The following is a 24,810-nucleotide window of genomic DNA, read 5'->3' on the forward strand; positions in this document are numbered from 1 at the left end:
AAAGCCCTGTCTTACCATTGCAGCACCCACCCGTAGCACACGCTCCAGCAGGTATATTTCACTGGTCACCCCTAAAGTCAATTCCTACTGGCCAACCTGGTTAAATAAAGGTGAAATAAAAAAATTCAAAATAAATATGCCCATAGACACGTCTTAGACTGGGATGTGAGTATCTTACCTTCTCCATATATGGGCGGGAGGTGGTGTTGGTAGTACTGGTGGGGGGCAGGTCTCCAGGACTCACAGGGGGGTAGAAGGAGTGAGAGTTGGGGATAAAGTGGGGGTGGGTGAGGTACGGCGGGAGGTGGTGCGTGGGGGAGAGAGCGGGGGAGTACGAGGGGGGATAACATTCAGGAGACTGCGGGGTGACGACCACCCGACGCACTCCTGTGTTGTCTTCTAACACCTGGGGGGAGGAGAGGCAAAGGGAAGGGGAGGGGAGAGGGGGAGTGGGAGGGGAGGGGAGGAGAGGATTTCTTAGCATTACTGGAGAATTCCACAATAAAACACATCCAATAACACTCCACAAACACTGGACTCAATTAAATCCAAACCACACTGGGGTATTCACACAGTAGTTCTCCCCATGGTCAAATAACATGGCAGGTTGTGTAAAACCCACCAACACCACCAGGAAGTAGTTCCCCTCACAGGTAACTACAGTTGACAGATTAAGAGGAGTGTTGCTATGGGTTTGATCAAACTCCAGTTTAAGACGTTTGCTGTACACACATGCATGCACACACACAAATTCCACCAATTCAGACAGTCTCTCTCGCACACATTCCATTCCATTCACACACATTCCAATCAGTAAGCAAACACACTCTCCCCCGTGGGAGCCGCTTCAAGTGCTGCTGCTGCAGCAGCAGCAGCAGCAGCAGACACACACACACACACACACACACACACACACACACACACACACACACACACACACACACACACACACACACACACACACACACACACACACACACACACACACACACACACAGGCAGAGAGAGAGCAAGAGAGGAGAAATGATAGCAGACCACTCTCTCTGACTCCCCCTTTCGACCTCCACATCCTCTATACAAAACAAAAAAAACAGACATGTTTATGTGACAACAAGGCCAAAGTCCCACCAGAAACTAGTTGGCAGAGGATCCCCCTCTCTCTCCTCCCATCCCCCTCTCTCTCCTCCCATCCCTCTCTCTCTCTCCTCCCATTCCTCTCTCTCTCTCCTCCCATCCCCCTCTCTCTCTCCTCCCATCCCTCTCTCCTCCCATCCCTCTCTCTCTCCTCCCATCCCTCTCTCTCTCCTCCCATCCCTCTCTCTCTCTCTCTCCTCCCATCCCTCTCTCTCTCTCCTTCCATCCATCCCTCTCTCTCTTCTTCCATCCCTCTCTCTCATCCCATCCCCCTCTTTCGCTCTCCTCCCATCCCTCTCTCTCTCTCTACTCCCATCCCTCTCTCTCTCATTCCATCCCCCTCTCTCTCTCATTCCATCCCCCTCTCTCTCTCTCTCATTCCATCCCCCTCTCTAATATAATAATATAATATAATAATATATGCCATTTAGCTGACGCTTTTATCCAAAGCGACTTACAGTCATGTGTGCATACATTCTACGTATGGGTGGTCCCGGGAATCGAACCCACTACCCTGGCGTTACAAGCGCCATGCTCTACCAACTGAGCCTCTCTCTCCTTCCACCCCTCTCTCTCCTTCCATCACCCTCTCTCCTTCCATCCCCCTCTCTCCTTCCATCCCTCTCTCCTTCCATCCCCCTCTCTCCTTCCATCCCTCTCTCTCCTTCCATCCCCCTCTCTCTCCTTCCATCCCCCTCTCTCTCTCCTTCCATCCCCTCTCTCTCCTTCCATCCCCCTCTCTCTCTCCTTCCATCCCCCCCCTCTCTCTCCTTCCATCCCCCTCTCTCTCCTCCCATCCCCTCTCTCTCCTCCCATCCCCCTCTCTCCTTCCATCCCCATCTCTCTCTCCTTCAATCCCCCCCTCTCTCTCTCATTCCATCCCTCTCTCTCCTCCCATCCCCCTCTCTCATTCCAACCCTCTCTCTCATTCTATCCCTCTCTCTCCTCCCCTCCCTCCCTTTCTCATTCCATCCCCTCTCTCTCTCCTCCCATCCCTCTCTCTCTCTCCTTCCTTCCATCCCTCTCTCTCTCCTTCCATCCCTCTCTCTCTCCTTCCATCCATCCCTCTCTCTCTCTCCTTCCATCCATCCCTCTCTCTCTCTCTCTCTCCTTCCATCCATCCCTCTCTCTCTCTCTCTCTTCTTCCATCCCTCTCTCTCATTCCATCCCTCTCTTTCGCTCTCCTCCCATCCCTCTCTCTCCTTCCATCCCTCTCTCTACTCCCATCCCTCTCTCTCTCATTCCATCCCCCTCTCTCTCTCATTCCATCCCCCTCTCTCTCTCATTCCATCCCTCTCTCTCTCATTCCATCCCCCTCTCTCTCCTTCCACCCCTCTCTCTCCTTCCATCACCCTCTCTCCTTCCATCCCCCTCTCTCCTTCCATCCCCCTCTCTCTCTCCTTCCATCCCTCTCTCTCTCCTTCCATCCCTCTCTCTCTCCTTCCATCCCTCTCTCTCTCTCTCTCTCCTTCCATCCATCCATCCCTCTCTCTTTCAAACCCCCTCTCTCTCTCATTCCATCCCTCTCTCTCCTCCCATCCCCCTCTCTCATCCCAACCCTCTCTCTCATTCTATCCCTCTCTCTCTCTCTCCTCCCCTCCCTCCCTCTCTCATTCCATCCCCTCTCTCTCTCCTCCCATCCCTCTCTCTCCTTCCATCCATCCCTCTCTCTCTCTCCTTCCATCCATCCCTCTCTCTCTCTCCTTCCATCCATCCCCCTCTCTCTCTCTCTCTCTCTTCTTCCATCCCTCTCTCTCATTCCATCCCCCTCTTTCGCTCTCCTCCCATCCCTCTCTCTCTCTCTCTCTCCTTCCATCCCTCTCTCTCATTCCATCCCCCTCTCTCTCCTTCCACCCCTCTCTCTCCTTCCATCACCCTCTCTCCTTCCATCACCCTCTCTCCTTCCATCCCCCTCTCTCCTTCCATCCCCCTCTCTCTCTCCTTCAATCCCCCTCTCTCTCCTTCCATCCATCCCTCTCTCCTTCCATCCCTCTCTCATCCCATCCCCCTCTCTCTCTCCTTCCATCCCTCTCCTCTCTCTCTCTCTCTCTCTCCTTCCATCCATCCCTCTCTCTCTCTCCTTCCATCCATCCCTCTCTCTCTCTCCTTCCATCCATCCCTCTCTCTCTCTTCTTCCATCCCTCTCTCTCATTCCATCCCCCTCTTTCGCTCTCCTCCCATCCCCCTCTCTCTCTCTCTCTCTCTCTCCTTCCATCCCTCTCTCTCTACTCCCATCCCTCTCTCTCTCTCATTCCATCCCCCTCTTTCTCTGATTCCATCCCTCTCTCTCTCATTCCATCCCCCTCTCTCTCCTTCCACCCCTCTCTCTCCTTCCATCACCCTCTCTCCTTCCATCCCCCTCTCTCCTTCCACCCCCCTCGCTCCTTCCATCCCCCTCTCTCTCTCCTTCCATCCCTCTCTCTCTCTCCTTACATCCCCCTCTCTCTCTCCTTCCATCCCCCCTCTCTCTCCTTCCATCCCCCTCTCTCTCCTTCCATCCCCCCTCTCTCTCCTTCCATCCCCCTCTCTCCTCCCATCCCCCTCTCTCTCCTTCCACCCCCCCCTCTCTCTCCTTCCATCCCCCTCTCTCTCTCTCCTTACATCCCCCTCTCTCTCTCCTTCCATCCCCCTCTCTCTCCTTCCATCCCTCTCTCTCTCTCTCCTTCCATCCATCCCTCTCTCATTCCATCCCCCTCTCTCTCTCTCCTTCCATCCCTCTCTCTCTCTCTCTCCTTCCATCCCTCTCTCTCTCTCTCTCCTTCCATCCATCCCTCTCTCCTTCCAGCCCTCTCTCTCATTCCATCCCTCTCTCTCTCTCTCCTCCCATCTCTCTCTCTCTTCTTCCATCCCTCTCTCTCTCTCTCTCTCATTCCATCCCCCTCTCTCTCTCCTCCCATCCCTCTCTCTCTCTCCTTTCATCCCTCTCTCTCTCCTTCCATCCCTCTCTCTCTCCTTCCATCCCTCTCTCTCATTCCATCCCCCTCTCTCTCTCTCCTTCCATCCCTCTCCCTCTCTCTCTCCTTCCATCCCTCTCTCTCCTTCCATCCCTCTCACTCTCTCCTCCCATCTCTCTCTCTCTCCTTCCATCCATCCCTCTCTCCTTCCATCCATCCCTCTCTCCTTCCATCCCTCTCCCTCATTCAATCCCATTCTCTCTCTCTCATTCTATCCCTCTCTCTCTCCTTCCACCCTTCTCTCTCATTCCATCCCCCTCTCTCCTTCCATCCCTCTCCCTCTCTCTCTCCTTCCATCCCTCTCTCTCCTTCCATCCCTCTCCTTCCATCCCTCTCACTCTCTCCTCCCATCTCTCTCTCTCTCCTTCCATCCATCCCTCTCTCCTTACATCCATCCCTCTCTCCTTCCATCCCTCTCCCTCATTAAATCCCATTCTCTCTCTCTCATTCCATCCCTCTCTCTCTCTCCTTCCATCCCCCCCTCTCTCTCTCATTCCATCCCTCTCTCTCAATCCATCCCTCTCACTCTCTCCTCCCATCTCTCTCTCTCCTTCCATCCCCCTCTCTCTCCTTCCATCCCTCTCTCTCTCCTTCCATCCCTCTCTCTCTCTCACATTCCATCCCCCTCTCTCTCTCTCCTTCCATCCCTCTCTCTCTCTCTCCTTCCATCCCTCTCTCTCTCCTCCCATCCCCCTCTCTCATTCCATCCCTCTCCTTCCATCCCTCTCACTCTCTCCTTCCATCCCTCTCTCTCTCTCTCCTTCCATCCCTCTCTCTCTCTCTCCTTCCATCCATCCCCCTCTCCTTCCATCCCCCTCTCTCTCTCTCCTTCTACCCATCCCTCTCTCTCCTTCTACCCATCCCCCTCTCCTTCTACCCATCCCCCTCTCCTTCTACCCATCCCTCTCTCCTTCCATCCCTCTCTCTCCTCCCATCCCTCTCTCTCCTCCCATCCCTCTCTCTCCTCCCATCCCTCTCTCTCCTCCCATCCCTCTCTCTCCTCCCATCCATCCCTCTCTCTATGTGGGTGTTTGTGTACTGTAAGGGTGACACTTTTTCCCGCTCTCAGTTGGCTCAGTGGCCTCCCCCTAACACACACAGTCAATGGCCTCGCTGCTTATCACCCCCCCCCCCAACCCCAACAGTGTACCCTGCAATAATCAACACATTCCTCTCTGCTCTGGGCGGCTTCAGTTGAGAGCAAGTTTACCACACACAAACACAGCTTACCTGGGAGATGTATCCTGGGGGGACGTGGATGGGGGGGATTGATCCATTGGGGGACATCATTGGGACCTCAGCAGGACCTGCACAAAAGATACACACTGTAACACACACTGTCACTGTAACACACACACACACACACACACACACACACACACACACACACACACACACACGCTAATGACAAGGTAACGCCTAGGCTTTAGATCAACATGCAGGAGACCTGGTTTCAGTCAGACACACAAACAACAGCAGGTAAAAACCTTATGGAGGAAAATCCACGTATTTCTGTGTTTACTTTTCCACTGTGATCTCTTTCTCCATCTCCCCCCTCCCCTATCTCTGGGTAAGTCATTGGTATCCCGTAGAGACTGCTGTAAGCAAGTCTGGTTTCAGTGTAAATCATACTAAACACACACACACACACACACACACACACACACACATTAGGTGAGAAGTACACAGTGAGAGACCCCTTTTTGCCCCCTCTGACCTCCCTTCTCCCCTCCTCCCTCTCTTCTTTTCTGGGGAATATGAAGCTGTTCATTGAGCATAACATATGAAAACACAAACATACACACCAACACACACACAAACGCATTCATACACATTTGCACACACACACGCAAATGCACACCCACTTGGCAAACAGACATGTGTTTAGACAGTCTCTGTTGCCTCTGTGCTCTTGCTCTGTGGTCTTCGCTCAGCAAACAGCAGCTTTCAACCACTTAAACACACACAGCACAGACTGTTCCCATCCGTGGCCCCCTAGACACAAGCACACACACACATGCAAACAACCACACACACTCACAGAGGGTAGAACATGGCTCTTTAGTGTACAATCATTTTGGAGTAACTCTGGGAACAAGTTCCTATTTATTTTTGGTCTGTAATGAATTAAACAACCCAGATGTGAACTTCAAAATTTACAACAGCCGAGCTAAAGGCAGAAGCAAGCACATACAGGTAACTGCCAAAATAAGGGAAACACCAACATAAAGTGTCTTAATAGGGCGTTGGGGCACCACGAGACAGAACAGCTTCAACCCACCGTGGCAAAGATTCTACATGTGTCTGGAACTCTATTGGAGGAATGCTACATTCTTCTACAAGAAATTCCATGATTTGGGGTTTTGTTGATGGTGGTGGAAAACACTGTCTCAGGCGCTGCTCCAGAATCTCCCATAAGTGTTCAATTGAGTTGAGATCTAGTGATTGAGATGGTCATGGCATATGGTTTACATCATCTTCATTTTCATGCTCATCAAACCATTCAAATACCACTCGTGCCCTGTGGAGGGGGGCATTGTCATTCTGTGGGCCACAGACATGGTAGCCAAAATAATGGCCTACACGGCATTTTTTACCCTAAGCATGATGGGATGTTAATATAAATGCAACATGCAACAACTTCAACGTTTTTACTGTGTTACAGTTCATTGTAAAGATGGCTGACGTTCTACAAGCTCCTAACCAATTGTGCCATTTTGTTAGTTTTATTGCGTTGTTTGCAACTTTAAAAAAAAACGTATTTTGTACATAATGTTGCTGCTACCATCTCTTATAACCGAAAATAACATGGACATCAGAACAGTGATTACTCACCGAACTGGAAGAAGCTTTTTCCTTTAACCAGTTTGATGAGAAAGATATACTGCTCTTCCGGGAACAGGCCGAGATCCCAGTCATTTGCGTGAAAAAAAAGATGGAGGAAAAGAGGACGCAGATCAGGCTGCCTTTTGAGAATCCGTAGGCGAGCGATTAAACTCCCACTGCCTTCCGTCCTACTTGCTGACATGCAAATCATTGGAAAATAAAATTGATGACCTACGATTACGAATATCCTACCAACAGGACATTAAGAACTGCAATATCTTATGTTTCACCGAGTCGTGGCTGAACAATGACACCGATAATATAGAGCTGGAGGGATTTTCAATGCACCGGCAGAACAGAGAAGCTACATCTGGTAAGACGAGGGGTGGGAGTGTGTGTCTTTTTGTCAATGACAGCTGGTGTGCGATGTCTAATATTAAAGAAGTCTTGAGGTATTGCTCTCCTGAGGTAGAGTACCTTATGATAAGCTGTAGACCACACTATCTACCAAGAGAGTTCTCATCTATATTATTCGAAGCCATTTATTTGCCACCACATACCGATGCTGGCACTAAGACCGCAATCAACCAACTCTATAAGGCCATAAGCAAATAAAAAAATGTTCATCCAGAAGTGGCGCTCCAGGTGGCCGGGGACTTTAATGCAGGGAAACTGAAATCAGTTTTACCTCATTTTTACCAGCATGTGCAACCAGAGGGAAAAAAACTCTAGACCACCTTTAATCCACACACAGAGATGCATACAAAGCTCTCCCCCGCCCTCCAATCTGACCATAATTCTATCCTTCTGATTCCTGCTTAAAAGCAAAAACTAAAGCAGGAAGTGCCAGTGACTCGCTCAATACGGAAGTGGTCAGATGACGCAGATACTATGCTACAGGACAAGACTGGAATATGTTCTGGGATTCATCCAATGGCATTGAGGAGTATACCACCTCACTGGCTTCATCAATAAGTGCATTGACAACGTTGTCACCACAGTGACCGTACGTACATATCCCAACCAGAAGGCTTGGATTACAGGCAACATCCGCATCGAGCCAAAGGCTAGAGCTGCCGCTTTCAAGGAACGGGACACTAATCCGGACGCTTATAAGAAATCCCGCTAGGGGGCTTAGGGTTGAGAAATTAACATTCAATTCCCTGGCAACAGCTCTGGTGGATATTCCTGCAGTAAGCATGCCAATTGCACACTCCCTCAAAACTTCAGATATCTGTGGCATTGTGTTGTGTGACAAGACTGCACATTTTAGAGTGGCCTATTATTGTCCCCCAGCACAAGGTGATCATGCTGTTAAATCGGCTTCTTGATATGCCACACCTGTCAGGTGAATGGATTATCTTGGCAAAGGAGAAATGCTCACTAACAGGGATATAAACACATTTGAGAGAAATAATTTTTTTGTGCATATGGAACATTTCTGGGATCTTTTATTTCAGCTCATAAAACATGTTGCGTTTATATTTTTGTTCAGTGTAGTTTGTATCCCTAATTTACTCAAGTGTTCCCATTCTTTTTGGCAGTTATACCTTTACCTCTGTTGAGCCCATTGTCCTTTTAAATGGTTAAAACCAAAAGCTAAAATTATCAATTCAAAGTGACAATTGAGTTGGTACTGTTAATTCTCAAATATATTACGATCAGTTGGTGTCAGGTATGTACCGGCTGTAACCGCTCGCTCCACTTCTCTCCTCCCCTCCCTTCCATCAGATGTCAGAGATGAGGTCATTTCCTGTCTCAAATATATGGCATCACCACCCAGACAGGAAGATGTGACCTAGAATACAATCTGTCACCTCCTCCAAGTGTTTCCCCTAGCAACCACATAGCAACCGTTACATTATCTGGCTTGGAGCAACACACAGAATGACAGAACACACACACACCACACACACACACTCTACAGGAGATCAGTTCTCTCCGTGTCCATAGACTAACTAAGCAGAATCTCATCTTCAAAATAATTACGCAGCATCCTTTCCCCACTACCACATGGAATACACTCAAAACTGTAGAAGACACACTCACACGCTCTCTCTCACACACTCAGGTTCTCATACAGGACAACAGGAGATGATGCAACATTTCATCAGATGGTTCTCATAATACAGCTGTCTAGAACAGCTGCTGTAGGGCCCCAGAGGTACACACACACACACACACACACACACACACACACACACACACACACACACACACACACACACACACACACACACACACACACACACACACACACACACACACACACACACACACACACACACACACACACACAGTAATTGACTGTGTTCCATTATTGCGTTTAATGTTGTTGTGATGCTGTGTTATGCTATGCCTAAACTTGGTGATTGATTGCTTTGTCCTGTTAAGAGTTAGGCCATTTCAACCAAACCTGAATTGCCTTTCAAAACATGCAAACAAACATGCCATCATTTATTGTCAACTACAGCAGTTGGGATCTTAAAGGATGGGAGTGGTTTTGTGTCAGGGTTAATCCATTAGAATTCAATCACTTTTTGACAGCAGCCCTTTACATTTGAACCAATCCTTCCACACATATTCGGCCACTGTAGAAATGCTCAGAAAGTGACTTTTTGGACCTGAATGTCAAAACATTTAATAGATAAAGGTGCTCAAAGTTGACCTATGTTGCATACCCCCAGCATACCATGAGACCATGAGACTACCATGTCTCCATCACTGGCAAATATAAACGGTTGAGATGGATGTCATTTAAAAGCGTACAAACAGGGTTGTCAAACTATTCCAGCATTTCATGAACCATGCTACAGACACGCCCCCTTTATGAGAGTCACAAGTGTGCATCTGCCACTGAAGGAGGAAGTGTCATGGTGCCTTCGCAACCAAGATGGAAGTGGTAATTTACCACACGAGACTGGGAAAAATCCACTTGATCGCACCTCAAAACTGGTAATTACTAGTGGGAAACTTTTCTATCATCCTGTGCTCACACATGGTGACCTCTGACGTCACCTACTAAGGAAATGGCCTCTAACAACATTTTCCGCAGTTGAATGAAACAACAAAACATTATTTATAAAAAACAATCTATTCATGTGGTTTTTGAACACCATCATTTGTTTACAAGCATCTGTACTTTTAGTTGGTGGTTTACGCAGCTTGTTGGCCATTAGCCAAACAGCGTTTCTCAATGAGTTCAAATGAGATGAATGCACCCAACTGGTATTTATGACTTCACAACTGGTATATTCCCACCTCCCACATGGTTACAAATGTAGCATGAGAGTGGAAACTTGAGGCCCAACAAAACAATCCTGTGACAACAGACAATGGTGTTGGAGGGCCAGTAGAAGGCACTCTAAAATAAACATATCCCAACGCCCCAGGGCTCCCAATGCCCCAGGGCAGTTATTGGGGACATTGCCCTGTGTAGGGTGCAGTCTTTCAGATGGGACGTTAAAAGTGTGTCCTGACTCTGTGGTCACTAAAGATCCCATTACACTTATTGTCAAAAATTCCAACATCGGCCCGATGTCTAGTTTAACACCGATGTGCAAAACCAATGTCAAAGCTGACGTGCATACCTATATCACGTAGGTAGATGACGTGTATACCTATATCACGTAGGTAGATGACGTGCATACCTACATAATGTAGGTAGATGACGTGCATACCTACATAACGTAGGTAGATGACGTGCATACCTACATAACGTAGGTAGATGACGTGCATACCTATATCACGTAGGTAGATGACGTGCATACCTATATCACGTAGGTAGATGACGTGCATACCTACATAATGTAGGTAGATGACGTGCATACCTACATAACGTAGGTAGATGACGTGCATACCTATATCACGTAGGTAGATGACGTGCATACCTATATCACGTAGGTAGATGACGTGCATACCTACATAACGTAGGTAGATGACGTGCATACCTACATAACGTAGGTAGATGACGTGCATACCTACATAACGTAGGTAGATGACGTGCATACCTATATAACGTAGGTAGATGACGTGCATACCTATATAACGTAGGTAGATGGCATACCTATATACGAGGTGACGTGCATACCTATATAACGTAGGTAGATGACGTGCATACCTATATAACGTAGGTAGATGACGTGCATACCTATATAACGTAGGTAGATGACGTGCATACCTATATAACGTAGGTATATGATGTGCATACCTACATAACGTAGGTAGATGACGTGACCTACATAACGTAGGTAGATGACGTGCATACCTACATAACGTAGGTAGATGACGTGCATACCTATATCACGTAGGTAGATGACGTGCATACCTATATCACGTAGGTAGATGACGTGCTACATAATGTAGGTAGATACGTGCATACCTACATAACGTAGGTAGATGACGTGCATACCTATATCACGTAGGTAGATGACGTGCATACCTATATCACGTAGGTAGATGACGTGCATACCTACATAACGTAGGTAGATGACGTGCATACCTACATAACGTAGGTAGATGACGTGCATACCTACATAACGTAGGTAGATGACGTGCATACCTATATAACGTAGGTAGATGACGTGCATACCTATATAACGTAGGTAGATGACGTGCATACCTATATAACGTAGGTAGATGACGTGCATACCTATATAACGTAGGTAGATGACGTGCATACCTATATAACGTAGGTAGATGACGTGCATACCTATATAACGTAGGTAGATGACGTGCATACCTATATAACGTAGGTAGATGACGTGCATACCTATATAACGTAGGTAGATGACGTGCATACCTATATAACGTAGGTAGATGACGTGCATACCTATATAACGTAGGTAGATGACGTGCATACCTATATCACGTAGGTAGATGACGTGCATACCTATATAACGTAGGTAGATGACGTGCATACCTATATCACATAGGTAGATGACGTGCATACCTATATCACGTAGGTAGATGACGTACCATACCTATATAACGTAGGTAGATGACGTGCATACCTATATAACGTAGGTAGATGACGTGCATACCTATATCACGTAGGTAGATGACGTGCATACCTATATAACGTAGGTAGATGACGTAATGACGCCACGAAAGGAGGCTGAAGAAATGTGGCTTGTCACCAAAAGCACTCACAAACATCTACAGATGCACAATCGAGAGCATCCTGGCGGGCTGTATCACCGCCTGGTATGGCAACTGCTCCGCCCACAATCATAATGCTCTCCAGAGGGTAGTGAGGTCTGCACAACGCATCACCGGGGGGCAAACTACCTGCCCTCCAGGACACCTACACCACCCGATGTTACAGGAAGGCCATAAAGATCATCAAGGACAACAACCACCCGAGCCACTGCCTGTTCACCCCGCTATCATCCAGAAGGCGAGGTCAGTACAGGTGCATCAAAGCTGGGACCGAGAGACTGAAAAACACCTTCTATCTCAAGGCCATCAGACTGTTAAACAGCCACCACACTGACTCAACTCCAGCCACTTTAATAATGGGAATTGATGGGAAATGATGTAAATATATCACTAGCCACTTTAAACAATGCTACCTAATATAATGTTTACATACCCTACATTATTCATCTCATATGTATATACTGTACTCTATACCATCTACTGCATCTTGCCATCTTTATGTAATACATGTATCACTAGCCACTTTTATACGTTTACATACCCTACATTATAAAGGTCGACCGATTAATCGGAATGGCCGATTACTTAGGGCCGATTTCAAGTTTTCATACCAATCGGAAATCGGTATTTTGGGTGCCGATTCGCCGATTCTGTAAAATTATTTTATTATTTATTTATTACTTTATTTAACTAGGCCAGTCAGTTAAGAACACATTCTTATTTTCAATGATGGCCTAGGAACGGTGGGTTGCCTTGTTCAGGGGCAGAACGACAGATTTTCACCTTGTCAGCTCGGGGGATCCAATCTTGCAACCTTACAGTTAACTAGTCCAATGCAATAACGACCTGCCTCTCTGTCTCGTTGCACTCCACAAGGAGACTGCCTGTTATGCGAATGCAATAAGCCAAGGTAAGTTGATAGCTGGCATTAAACTTACCTTATAAAAAACAATCAATCATAATCACTAGTTAACTACACATGGTTGATGATATTACTAGATATTATCTAGCGTGTCCTGCATTGCATATAATCTGACTGAGCATACAAGCATAAAAGTATCTGACTGAGCGGTGGTAGGCAGAAGCAGGTACGTAAACATTCATTCAAACAGCACTTTTGTGCCAGCAGATCTTCGTTGTGCGTCAAGCATTACGCTGTTTATGACTTCAAGCCTATCAACTCCCGAGATGAGGCTGGTGTAACCGAAGTGAAATGGCTAGCTAGTTAGCGCGCGCTAATAGCGTTTCAAACGTCACTCGCTCTGAGCCTTCTAGTAGTTGTTCCCCTTGCTCTGCATGGGTAACGCTGCTTCAATGGTGGCCGTTGTCGTTGTGTTGCTGGTTCGAGCCCAGGGACGAGCGAGGAGAGGGACGGAAGCTATACTGTTACACTGGCAATACTAAAGTGCCTATAAGAACATCCAATAGTCAAAAGGTTAATCAAATACAAAATGGTATAGACTGAAATCCTATAATCCTATAGTCCTATAATTACTATAATAACTACAACCTAAAAACTTACCTGGGAATATTGAAGACTCATGTTAAAAGGAACCACCAGCTGTCATATGTTCTCATGTTCTGAGCAAGGAACTGAAACGTTAGCTTTCTTACATGGCACATATTGCACTTTTACTTTCTTCTCCAACACTTTGTTTTTGCATTATATAAAACAAATTGAACATGTTTCATTATTTACTTGAAGCTAAATTGATTTTATTGATGTATTATATTAAGTTAAAAATAAGTGTTCATTCAGTATTGTTGTAATTGTCATTATTACAAATAAAATAAAAAAATTGGCAGATTAGTTGGTATCGGCTTTTTTGGTCCTCCAATAATCGGTAGCAGTATTGGTGTTGAAAAATCGGTCGACCTCTACTACATTACTCATCTCATATGTACAGTGAGGGAAAAAAGTATTTGATCCCCTGCTGATTTTGTACGTTTGCCCACTGACAAAGAAATGATCAGTCTATAATTTTAATGGTTTATTTGAACAGTGAGAGACAGAATAACAACAACAAAATCCAGAAAAACGCATGTCAATGGGTAATGGGGACATACCTAAATGACAACCAAATTACTTTTTGGTCAGTGTGGTGTGTGTGTGTGTAACCTTTATTTAACTAGGCAAGTCAGTTAAGAACTAATTCTTATTTAGATTGACGGCCTACCCCAGCCTAACTTGGAAGACGCTGGGCCAATTGTGCGCCGCCCTATGGGACTCCCAATCACGGCCAGATGTGATACAGCCTGGATTCGAACCAGGGACCGTAGTGACGCCCTCTTGCACTTTGATGCAGTGCCTTAGACCACTGCGTCCATGTGTGTGTGCTAACTATTTAAATGTACTAGAATGCTTAAAAGGCCGCAAAAAAAATAAATATCGGTTATCGGTATCGTTTTTACTGTCAAGGAAAATATTGGATATCGGTATTGGCCAAAAATGTAATATCGGTGCATCACTAGTGGTAACCCCGGTGTCCTGGTTAAATTCCCCATCTGGCCCTCATAACATCATGGCCACCTAATCATCCCAAGCTTCCAATTGGCTCATTCATCCCCCCTCTTCTCTCCTGTAACTATTCTCCAGGTCGTCAACTTATCTGGTAAAATAAGTTAAAAAAAGAAGAAAATGAATAATGCCAGGAACATAGTGAATGCTGAACATATTGAATGCTGAATATTGTGAGTGGCATTTCATTTTCCCACTGTACCGAAACCTAACCGTGACACTAAAACCGCAATACGTACTGTACTGAACCATGGGTTTGGTGAACCGTTCCACCCCTAACTACAACCACATTACTAAGTCTTTGGTGAACCGTTCCACCCCTAACTACAACCACATTACTAAGTCTTTGACCACACTGTGTTGTTACTTTGGTGAGTAAAAACTCCTGCTTCCTGCTTAAACGCCAAATATCTCAGATTTTTTTCCATATTTGCATATGTAGCGTAGCCCCTATTTCTGTGGGTGTTGTGCCCGCAACCGGTTGTAATCCTTCAAACACAGTAACACAGTGGAGAATAAAACCTTTAGGAACAGATGTGGAAAACACTTTCACTCTCTCCCCCTCCCTGTCTCACTCTCTCCCCCTCCCTGTCTCCCTGTCTCCTCCCTGTCTCACTCTCTCCCCCTCCCTGTCTTACTCTCTCCCCTCCCTGTCTTCTCTCCCCTCCCTGTCTCACTCTCCCCCTCCCTGTCTCACTCTCTCCCCCTCCCTGTCTTACTCTCCCCCTCCCTGTCTCCCTCTCCCCCTCCCTGTCTTACTCTCCCCCTCCCTGTCTCACTCTCTCCCCTCCCTGTCTCACTCTCTCCCCCCCTGTCTCACTCTCTCCCCTCCCTGTCTCCCTCTCCCCTCCCTGTCTCACCCTGTCCCCTCCCTGTCTCTCTCTCCCCTCCCTGTCTCACTCTCTCCCCCTCCCTGTCTCACTCTCTCTCCCTCTCCCTGTCTCTCTCTCTCCCCTCCCTGTCTCACTCTCTCCCCCTCCCTGTCTCTCCCCCTCTCCCCCTCCCTGTCTCACTCTCCCCCTCCCTGTCTCACTCTCTCCCCCCTCCCTGTCTCACTCTCTCCCCTCCCTGTCTCTCTCCCTCCCCTCCCTGTCTCACTCTCTCCCCCTCCCTGTCTCACTCTCTCCCCCTCCCTGTCTCACTCTCTCCCCCTCCCTGTCTCACTCTCTCCCCTCCCTGTCTCACTCTCTCCCCTCCCTGTCTCTCTCTCCCCCTCCCTGTCTCACTCTCTCCCCCTCCCTGTCTCACTCTCTCCCCTCCCTGTCTCTCTCCCCCTCCCTGTCTCCCTCTCCCCCTCCCTGTCTCTCTCTCCCCCTCCCTGTCCCCTCCCTGTCTCACTCTCTCCCCTCCCTGTCTCACTCTCTCCCCCTCCCTGTCTCACTCTCTCCCCCTCCCTGTCTCCTCTCTCCCCCTCCCTGTCTCACTCTCTCCCCCTCCCTGTCTCACTCTCTCCCCCTCCCTGTCTCCCCTCTCCCCCTCCCTGTCTCACTCTCTCCCCCTCCCTGTCTCACTCTCTCCCCTCCCTGTCTCCCTCTCCCCCTCCCTGTCTCCCTCTCCCCCTCCCTGTCTCCCTCCCCTCCCTGTCTCCTCTCCCCCTCCCCTCCCTGTCTCCCCCTCTCTCCCCCTCCCTGTCTCACTCTCTCCCCCTCCCTGTCTCTCTCTCCCCTCCCTGTCTCACTCCTCCCCCCCTGTCTCACTCTCTCCCCCTCCCTGTCTCACTCTCTCCCCCTCCCTCCCTGTCTCACTCCCTGTCTCTCCCCCTCCCTGTCTCACTCTCCCCCTCCCTGTCCCCTCCCCCTCCCTCTCCCCCTCCCTGTCTCCCTCTCTCCCCTCTCCCCCTGTCTCACTCTCTCCCCCCTCCCTGTCTCACTCTCTCCCCCTCCCTGTCTCCCCTCCCTGTCTCCTCTCTCCCCCTCCCTCCCTGTCTCCTCTCTCCCCCTCCTGTCCCTCTCCCCTCCCTCTCCCCTCCCTCTCCCCTCCCTCCCTGTCTCACTCTCTCCCCCTCCCTGTCTCACTCTCTCCCCCTCCCTGTCTCCTCTCTCCCTCTCCCACTCTCTCCCCCCTCCCTGTCTCCTCTCTCCCCTCCCTGTCTCCCTCTCCCTGTCTCACTCTCTCCCCCTCCCTGTCTCACTCTCCCCCTCCCTGTCTCACTCTCTCCCCCTCCCTGTCTCACTCTCCCTCTCACTGTCTCCCAGTCTCCCACGTCTCCCACTCTCCCCAGTCTCCACCTCTCCCACTCTCCCCAGTCTCCCACTCTCCCCAGTCTCCCAGTCTCCCACTCTCCCCAGTCTCCCCTCTCCCCAGTCTCCCCAGTCTCCCACTCTCCCCAGTCTCCCACTCTCCCCAGTCTCCCACTCTCCCCAGTCTCCCACTCTCCCACTCTCCCCAGTCTCCCACTCTCCCACGTCTCCCACGTCTCCCCCTCTCTATGTGTTTCTCCCATCTTACTCCCTTTCGCTGCCCCCCCTCTCTCACTCTCCCGCACATGTGGTTACCATATTGAGAGGAAACGCACACCCTCCTGGGAAAGAGTGTGTTTGTGTGTATGTATGTGTTTGTGTATGTGTGTATATGTGTTTGTGTGTGTATGTGTTTGTGTGTGTATGTGTGTATATGTGTTTGTGTGTGTTTGTGTGTATATGTGTTTGTGTGTGTATGTGTTTGTGTGTGTATGTGTGTGTATGTGTTTGTGTGTATAGGTGTTTGTGTGTATAGGTGTTTGTGTGTGTTTGTGTGTATATGTGTTTGTGTGTATAGGTGTTTGTGTGTATGTGTGTATATGTGTTTGTGTGTGTTTGTGTGTGTATGTGTTTGTGTGTATAGGTGTTTGTGTGTATATGTGTTTTGTGTGTGTTTGTGTGTGTATGTGTTTGTGTGTGTTTGTGTGTATATGTGTTTGTGTGTGTATGTGTTTGTGTGTGTATGTGTGTATATGTGTTTGTGTGTATATGTGTTTGTGTGTGTATGTGTTTGTGTGTGTATGTGTTTGTGTGTGTATGTGTTTGTGTGTGTATGTGTTTGTGTGTATATGTGTTTGTGTGTATATGTGTATGTGTGTATATGTGTTTGTGTGTGTTTGTGTGTGTGTGTGTTTGTGTGTATATGTGTTTGTGTGTATATGTGTTTGTGTGTGTTTGTGTGTGTATGTGTGTATATGTGTGTATATGTGTTTGTGTGTGTTTGTGTGTGTTTGTGTGTATATGTGTTTGTGTGTGTTTGTGTGTATATATGTTTGTGTGTGTTAGTGTGTATATATGTTTGTGTGTGTTAGTGTGTATATGTGTTTGTGTGTGTTAGTGTGTATATATGTTTGTGTGTGTTAGTGTGTATATATGTTTGTGTGTGTTAGTGTGTATATGTGTTTGTGTGTGTTAGTGTGTATATGTGTTTGTGTGTGTTAGTGTGTATATGTGTTTGTGTGTGTTAGTGTGTATATGTGTTTGTGTGTGTTAGTGTGTATATGTGTTTGTGTGTGTTAGTGTGTATATGTGTTTGTGTGTGTTAGTGTGTATATATGTTTGTGTGTGTTAGTGTGTATACGTGTTTGTGTGTGTTAGTGTGTATACGTGTTTGTGTGTGTTAGTGTGTATATGTGTTTGTGTGTGTTAGTGTGTATATGTGTTTGTGTGTGTTAGTGTGTATATGTGTTTGTGTGTGTTAGTGTGTATATGTGTTTGTGTGTGTTAGTGTGTATATGTGTTTGTGTGTGTTAGTGTGTATATGTGTTTGTGTGTGTTAGTGTGTATATATGTTTGTGTGTGTTAGTGTGTATATGTGTTTGTGTGTGTTAGTGTGTATATGTGTTTGTGTGTTGTGTGTGTTAGTGTGTTATATATGTTTTGTGTGTTAGTGTTAGTGTGTATATATGTTTGTGTGTGTTAGTGTGTATATATTTGTGTGTGTTAGTGTGTATATGTGTTTGTGTGTGTTAGTGTGTATATGTGTTTTGTGTGTGTTAGTGTGTATATGTGTTTGTGTGTGTTAGTGTGTATATGTGTTTGTGTGTGTTAGTGTGTATATGTGTTTTGTGTAGTGTGTATATGTGTTTGTGTGTATATGTGTTTGTGTGTGTTAGTGTGTATATGTGTTTGTGTGTGTTAGTGTGTATATGTGTTTGTGTGTGTTAGTGTGTATATGTGTTTGTGTGTGTTAGTGTGTATATGTGTTTGTGTGTGTTAGTGTGTATATGTGTTTGTGTGTGTTAGTGTGTATATGTGTTTGTGTGTGTTAGTGTGTATTGTGACGGCCCTGAAATTTTCTGAACCGTCTCAGTGCAGCTCCTTCCAATAGGGCGCTTTCCCTTTAATTCCCAATTAAATAGCCAGCATCAGCTGCACGAAAGGGGGGTTGTGATGGAGACGTGCATGAGTATGTGTTCAACCCTCAGTTCCGAAGCTTCTCTATTCCGTTTGTTTTGTTGCCGTTAAACGTGTGTTTTGTAGCCTAAGAGAGTTTACCCAGGATCGGATCCACTCTTCGCGTCCCTGGACTACACCTCTCCGTTCTTCGTGGCCTTTCTCTGCTGGAGATCTATTGGCGGATTGGATTGTCTGACTGACCGACTGACTACCACCTTTTTGTATACGGTATTTCATTTGTTTGGATGTGATGTATACTGTGATTTGTGTAGTTAGTGGTAGTTGAGGACTTAATTAAGAGTTGATCCACTTTAAGGTTCTGTGGTAAAGTAATTGTTATATTGATTGTATGTTTAATACTGGGTTTACGCTACACGGAATGAACGGACAAACATCGCGTGACAAAAGTCATGAGTTCACTGAACTCCTTTACCGGGCAGGACTCTTTTTAGGCCCGAGGTACAGGACATTTCTGGAGGAACCAGAACTCATTGTGATATTATTATATGTGTGTGTGTAATCATTGTTGTTGCTAATACAACCCACGCAACAGAATATAGTTGTTTTTGAAGTTCTTTTCAATGTTTTAAGGGTTTATGAAAAGTTTATTTCCCTCCTGACTTTTACATACGTCCTTTGTATTGGTGTAGACTTGACGGACCAGATGGGACTCATTCCCACCCAAACTAAAAGGAGAAACCAATGTTTTCTCTGGTAGGCACAACCTACCTGGCACCCCTATAAATAATAACCTCAAGTCAAAACCGTTACAGTATATATGTTTGTGTGTGTTAGTGTGTATATGTGTTTGTGTGTGTTAGTGTGTATATGTGTTTGTGTGTGTTAGTGTGTATATATGTTTGTGTGTGTTAGTGTGTATATATGTTTGTGTGTGTTAGTGTGTATATGTGTTTGTGTGTGTTAGTGTGTATATGTGTTTGTGTGTGTTAGTGTGTATATGTGTTTGTGTGTGTTAGTGTGTATATGTGTTTGTGTGTGCTATGAAAGGAGTCTGTTTGTAAGATGACCTACATGCAGCCAAATAGGCACAGATGGAAATCCTAAACACACACATACACACTAGGGTTGGGCGGTACTCAGATTTCCATACCTTCATAACGTACCTGTGCCATCCCGGGATATATGATATTACCGGCACTGCACACAAGGAACGATATTTATTTTTCAAACAAAAAAAGCCCCAAAAACGTCAGTTACCAGAATGCTCACAAAATGCTAACAAGTACAAAGGAACTCCCATAGCGGATGCTAGGTAAATGCTAACAAGTACAAAGGAACTCCCATAGCGGATGCTAGGTAAATGCTAACAAGTACAAAGGAATTCCCATAGCAGATGCTAGGTAAATGCTAACAAGTACAAAGGAACTCCCATAGCGGATGCTAGGTAAATGCTAACAAGTACAAAGGAACTCCCATAGCGGATGCAAACATTTACTAAAGACAGAAAACCCAGCCCATGAAGTTATGCAAGTATCTCAAAAAACGCAGTTTGCAGCACGCACAAAACAAACAGACAGCTGGGATCTTAATTCAGGGGTGGATTGTCACTGCTGCTGTTGCCAAGACAATTCAAATATTGCAAGCTAATGTTAGCCATTCTGTTCTCGGAGCTCTGGAGAGTTAACTTAATATTTAAACGATTTATATCTGGCAAATATTAATTTCATGCAAGTGTAACATTATCACCTCACTTATTAAGTTGTTCTGCAGGAGTGACTCACCTCACAAAGCTCCCGTTTTGCTCATTGTGCTTCTTTGTAAACAAACACGTGTGACGGGCTCAAACTGCTGTTTTGGTAAACTAGTGCCGGTAAGCTTCATAATGAAAAATGATCTTACAGGCGAACGTGGTTTGCTTGATCTATTATCTAGTGCACAAGTTGACTGCATGTATTTCAAATAAATAAATAAATAAATAAATAAATAAATAAATATTGGCCGATTAATCGGTATTGGCTTTTTTTTTTTGGTCCTCCAATAATCGATATCGGCGTTGAAAAATCATAAGCCCCACACAACATTAAGTCCAGCACACACTTTAACAGTTCCCAACATCAAAGTAAATTACAGGAACAATTTGCAGGATGGGAGTAAAGTTTTACAGTGAGAGATAGACAGAATGAGAGAAAGAGAATGATAAAAAGAGAGAGAGAGTGAGACAGAGAGAGCGAGACGATGCAGGAACTGTGGGAGACAGCACATCTGAAATAGCAGAGACCAGACAGTCTGGGGTGGTCGAGGCAAATCTGATGCCACACAGTCACAAGTCTGGTAGCCATGATGAATGAGGGCAGTGAGGATAAGTGAAGCAGGAGGTACATACATTCCAGAGAGAGAAAGAGAGAAAGAGAGAAAGAGAGAGAGAGAGAGAGAGAGAGAGAGAGAGATATAGAGAGAGAGAGGTATAGAGAGAGATAGAGAGAGATAGAGAGAGAGAGATATATATAGAGAGAGAAAAATAGAGAAAAATAGAGAGAGAGAGAGAGAAAATATATATAGAGAGAAAAATAGAGAGAGATAGATATATATTATGATACAGAGTAATCTCTTCAGTCATCTCCTCTCCTCTTGTTAACGTAGCATTAGACCACCCTTAGCCTAGCGTTAGCAAAACATGCATATGAAATTGCCTAGCGCTAGCTTAGCCAGACTTCCTGACTGCCCTCTCCTCTCCCAGGGCTGTGTTTGCTGGGGTGGCCTAGTTCTGCTGCTGGTTGTGATCCAACCAAGCCAACGTCATGTCTGGAGCAAGGCTAAATTACCAACACCATAACACTCACACCACAGGAGGTTGGTGGCACCTTAATTGGGGAGGATGGGCTTGTGGTAATGGAATAAGTGGAATGGTATCAAATACATGCCCATGCATCCATGTGTTTGATGCCATTCCATTCGCTCCATTCTAGCCATTAGCCATTGAAAATGTCTGGAAATATGGTGGGGAATATTAACTGGAGATGTAGAGAGAGAGATAGAGATAGAGAGAGATAGAGAGAGATAGAGAGAGAGAGAGAGAGAGGGAGAGAGAGAGAGAGAGAGAGAGAGAGAGAGAGAGAGAGAGAGAGAGAGAGAGAGAGAGAGAGAGAGAAGAGGGGTAGGGAGGGAGGTAGGGAGGAAGAGGGGGAGGGAGGCAGGGGGAAGAGGGGGGGGGCAGGGAGGAAGAGGGGTAGGGAGGGAGGCAGGGAGGAAGATGGGTAGGGAGGGAGGAAGAAGGGTAGGGGGAGGCAGGGAGGAAGAGGGGTAGGGAGGCAGGCAGGGAGGAAGAGGGGGATGGAGTGAGGCAGGGAGGAAGAGGGGGGGCAGGGAGGAAGAGGGGTAGGGAGGGAGGCAGGGAGGAAGATGGGTAGGGAGGGAGGAAGAAGGGTAGGGGGAGGCAGGGAGGAAGAGGGGTAGGTGGGGAGGCAGGGAGGAAGAGGGGTAGGGAGGGAGGAAGAGGGGGATGGAGTGAGGCAGGGAGGAAGAGGGGTAGGGAGGGAGGCAGGGAGGAAGAGGGGTAGGGAGGGAGGCAGGGAGGAAGAGGGGTAGGGAGGGAGGCAGGGAGGAAGAGGGGTAGGGAGGGAGGCAGGGAAGTCGTCTCGATCTAATAACCCAGATCCCGATGACTCACTGTTCCCAATGTATGAATACACGCACACACAGCGAGAGAGTGAAGAGGTGCAACAGCTGCTGGAGTGTAAACAGACTGGGAGTATCATAACCATTTCCTGCTCTCCTCCCATCCTCCCTCTGTCTCTCTTTCTTTCTGTCTCACTTTCTCCCACTCTCTCTGTCTCTCTCTCTCTCTTTCTGTCTCTCTCTCTCGCCCTCCCTTCTACTTTTCTTTCTCTCCCTCTCCCTCTCCCTGAACTCAATCCCAGTCTCACCTGATATCCATCAGTGAAGAAATGAGTTGGTGTTCAATAAACATCATTAGGAACTTTCTCTCGCTCTCTTCCATAGATGTTAGCAGACTCTTCCTCCCTCTCTCCCTCTTTTCACTCTCTCCACATTTTCATCTGGGAAATTCCTGCTGTGTGAGTCATGGTCTGAACAGCAGGGTGTTTGTGTCCATCACAGAGACAGACAGAGAGAGGGAGAGAGAGAGAGATGGAAGGAGAGAGGGAGAGATAGAGAGACAAAGAGGTAGAAAGTGAGAGACCAAGGGAAGGAGAGAGGAAGATCGAGGGAAGAAGTGAGAGAAGGAGGGAGAAGGAGAGAGGGTTCAGTGGAAACAATACTGGAAATTCTAAATTAGCAGGGACTTTCCCTACTCAACATTCCACTGACTGACTGACTGTCTGTCTGTCTGTCTTTCTGTCTTTCTGTCTGTCTTTCTCTGTTGTCCTGGGGCTTTTGGCTTATCAGACAAAAAGTAGGGGCGTGGAAAAGGGAAGGAGAGGAAGATGGAGAGAGAATGCAAGACATTACATTGCATTGACCCATGTTCTATCTATCTATATATATCTCGATTATATATCTCTCTATGAAATGTATTGGTCCCTCTCTTCCTCTCCTTTTCTTTCCAGTCTCTCCTCTCACTCACCGCTCCCCAAGGCTAAGAACCGCCCCAGACCCTGACTTCCTGTCTCTTTCATCTCTGAGCCTATCACATCTGTCTCTCATCTCTGAGCCTATCACAGCCGCCTCTTTCATCTCTGAGCCTATCACAGCCGCCTCTTTCATCTCTGAGCCTATCACAGTTGTATCTTTCATCTCTGAGCCTATCACATCTGTCTATTTCATCTCGAAGCTAATCACAGCTGAGCGGAAGGAAAGGGGCTTTCCCCAACAAGCCAGAAAGAAGGAACGACAGAGAAGACAGAGAAGCGTAAGTAGCTGATGTTGAAGGGAGTAGACCAGATAGGATGAGAGAACGGGACAGAGAGAAGAGAAGGAAAGAGGGATGACGTTTTCAGACAGACAGATAGAGGGATGGAGAAAGAGAGGAAGAAAAGCGAGAAGAGAGGGATGGAGGGAGGACTGCTCCAGTTGATCCCTGAGCTTCCCGGAAGCCAAGAATTCCAAATCTGGAAAAGCACTCTCTCAGGAGCAAACACACACACACAGATAGAAGTCCTGTTATGTATATATACAGTGCTGTAACAATGTACAAATAGTTAGTAGAAAAGATAAAATAACATAAAAAACATAACATAAATATGGGTTGTATTTACAATGGTGTTTGTTCTTCACTGGTTGACCTTTTCTTGTGGCAACAGGTCACTCATCTTGCTGCTGTGATGGCACACTGTGGTATTTCACCCAGTAGATATGGGAGCTTATCAACATTTTGTTTTCTAATTCTTTGTGTGTCGATGTAATCTGAGGGAAATATGTCTCTCTAATATGGTCATACATTGGGCAGGAGGTTAGGAAGTGCAGCTCAGTTTCCACCTCATTTTGTGGGCAGTGAGCACATAGCCTGTCTTCTCTTGAGAGCCATGTCTACCTACGGCGGCCTTTCTCAATAGCAAGGCTATGCTCACTGAGTCTGTACATAGTCAAAGCTTTCCTTAAGTTTGGGTCAGTCACAGTGGTCAGGTATTCTGCCACTGTGTTCTCTCTGTTTAGGGTCAGTCACAGTGGTCAGGTATTCTGCCACTGTGTTCTCTCTGTTTAGGGTCAGTCACAGTGGTCAGGTATTCTGCCACTGTGTTCTCTCTGTTTAGGGTCAGTCACAGTGGTCAGGTATTCTGCCACTGTGTTCTCTCTGTTTAGGGCCAGTCACAGTGGTCAGGTATTCTGCCACTGTGTTCTCTCTGTTTAGGGCCAGTCACAGTGGTCAGGTATTCTGCCACTGTGTTCTCTCTGTTTAGGGTCAGTCACAGTGGTCAGGTATTCTGCCACTGTGTTCTCTCTG

At 46.9% G+C, this 24,810-nt stretch overlaps 1 protein-coding gene across 1 annotated transcript in view; it reads right to left on the reverse strand.

Annotated features, from left to right (window-relative positions):
- The window catches only part of LOC118381882 (fibronectin type III domain-containing protein 3B-like), a 235,056-nt gene that overhangs the window by 117,870 nt on the left and 92,376 nt on the right, over nucleotides 1-24,810 (reverse strand). The window contains 3 exon segments of the mRNA XM_052499389.1: nucleotides 179-218; nucleotides 221-406; nucleotides 5,319-5,395. Coding sequence (XP_052355349.1) covers nucleotides 179-218; nucleotides 221-406; nucleotides 5,319-5,395 — 303 coding nt within the window.

The sequence above is a fragment of the Oncorhynchus keta genome, chromosome 37 (assembly GCF_023373465.1).
Source record: "Oncorhynchus keta strain PuntledgeMale-10-30-2019 chromosome 37, Oket_V2, whole genome shotgun sequence".
NCBI lineage: Eukaryota > Metazoa > Chordata > Actinopteri > Salmoniformes > Salmonidae > Oncorhynchus > Oncorhynchus keta.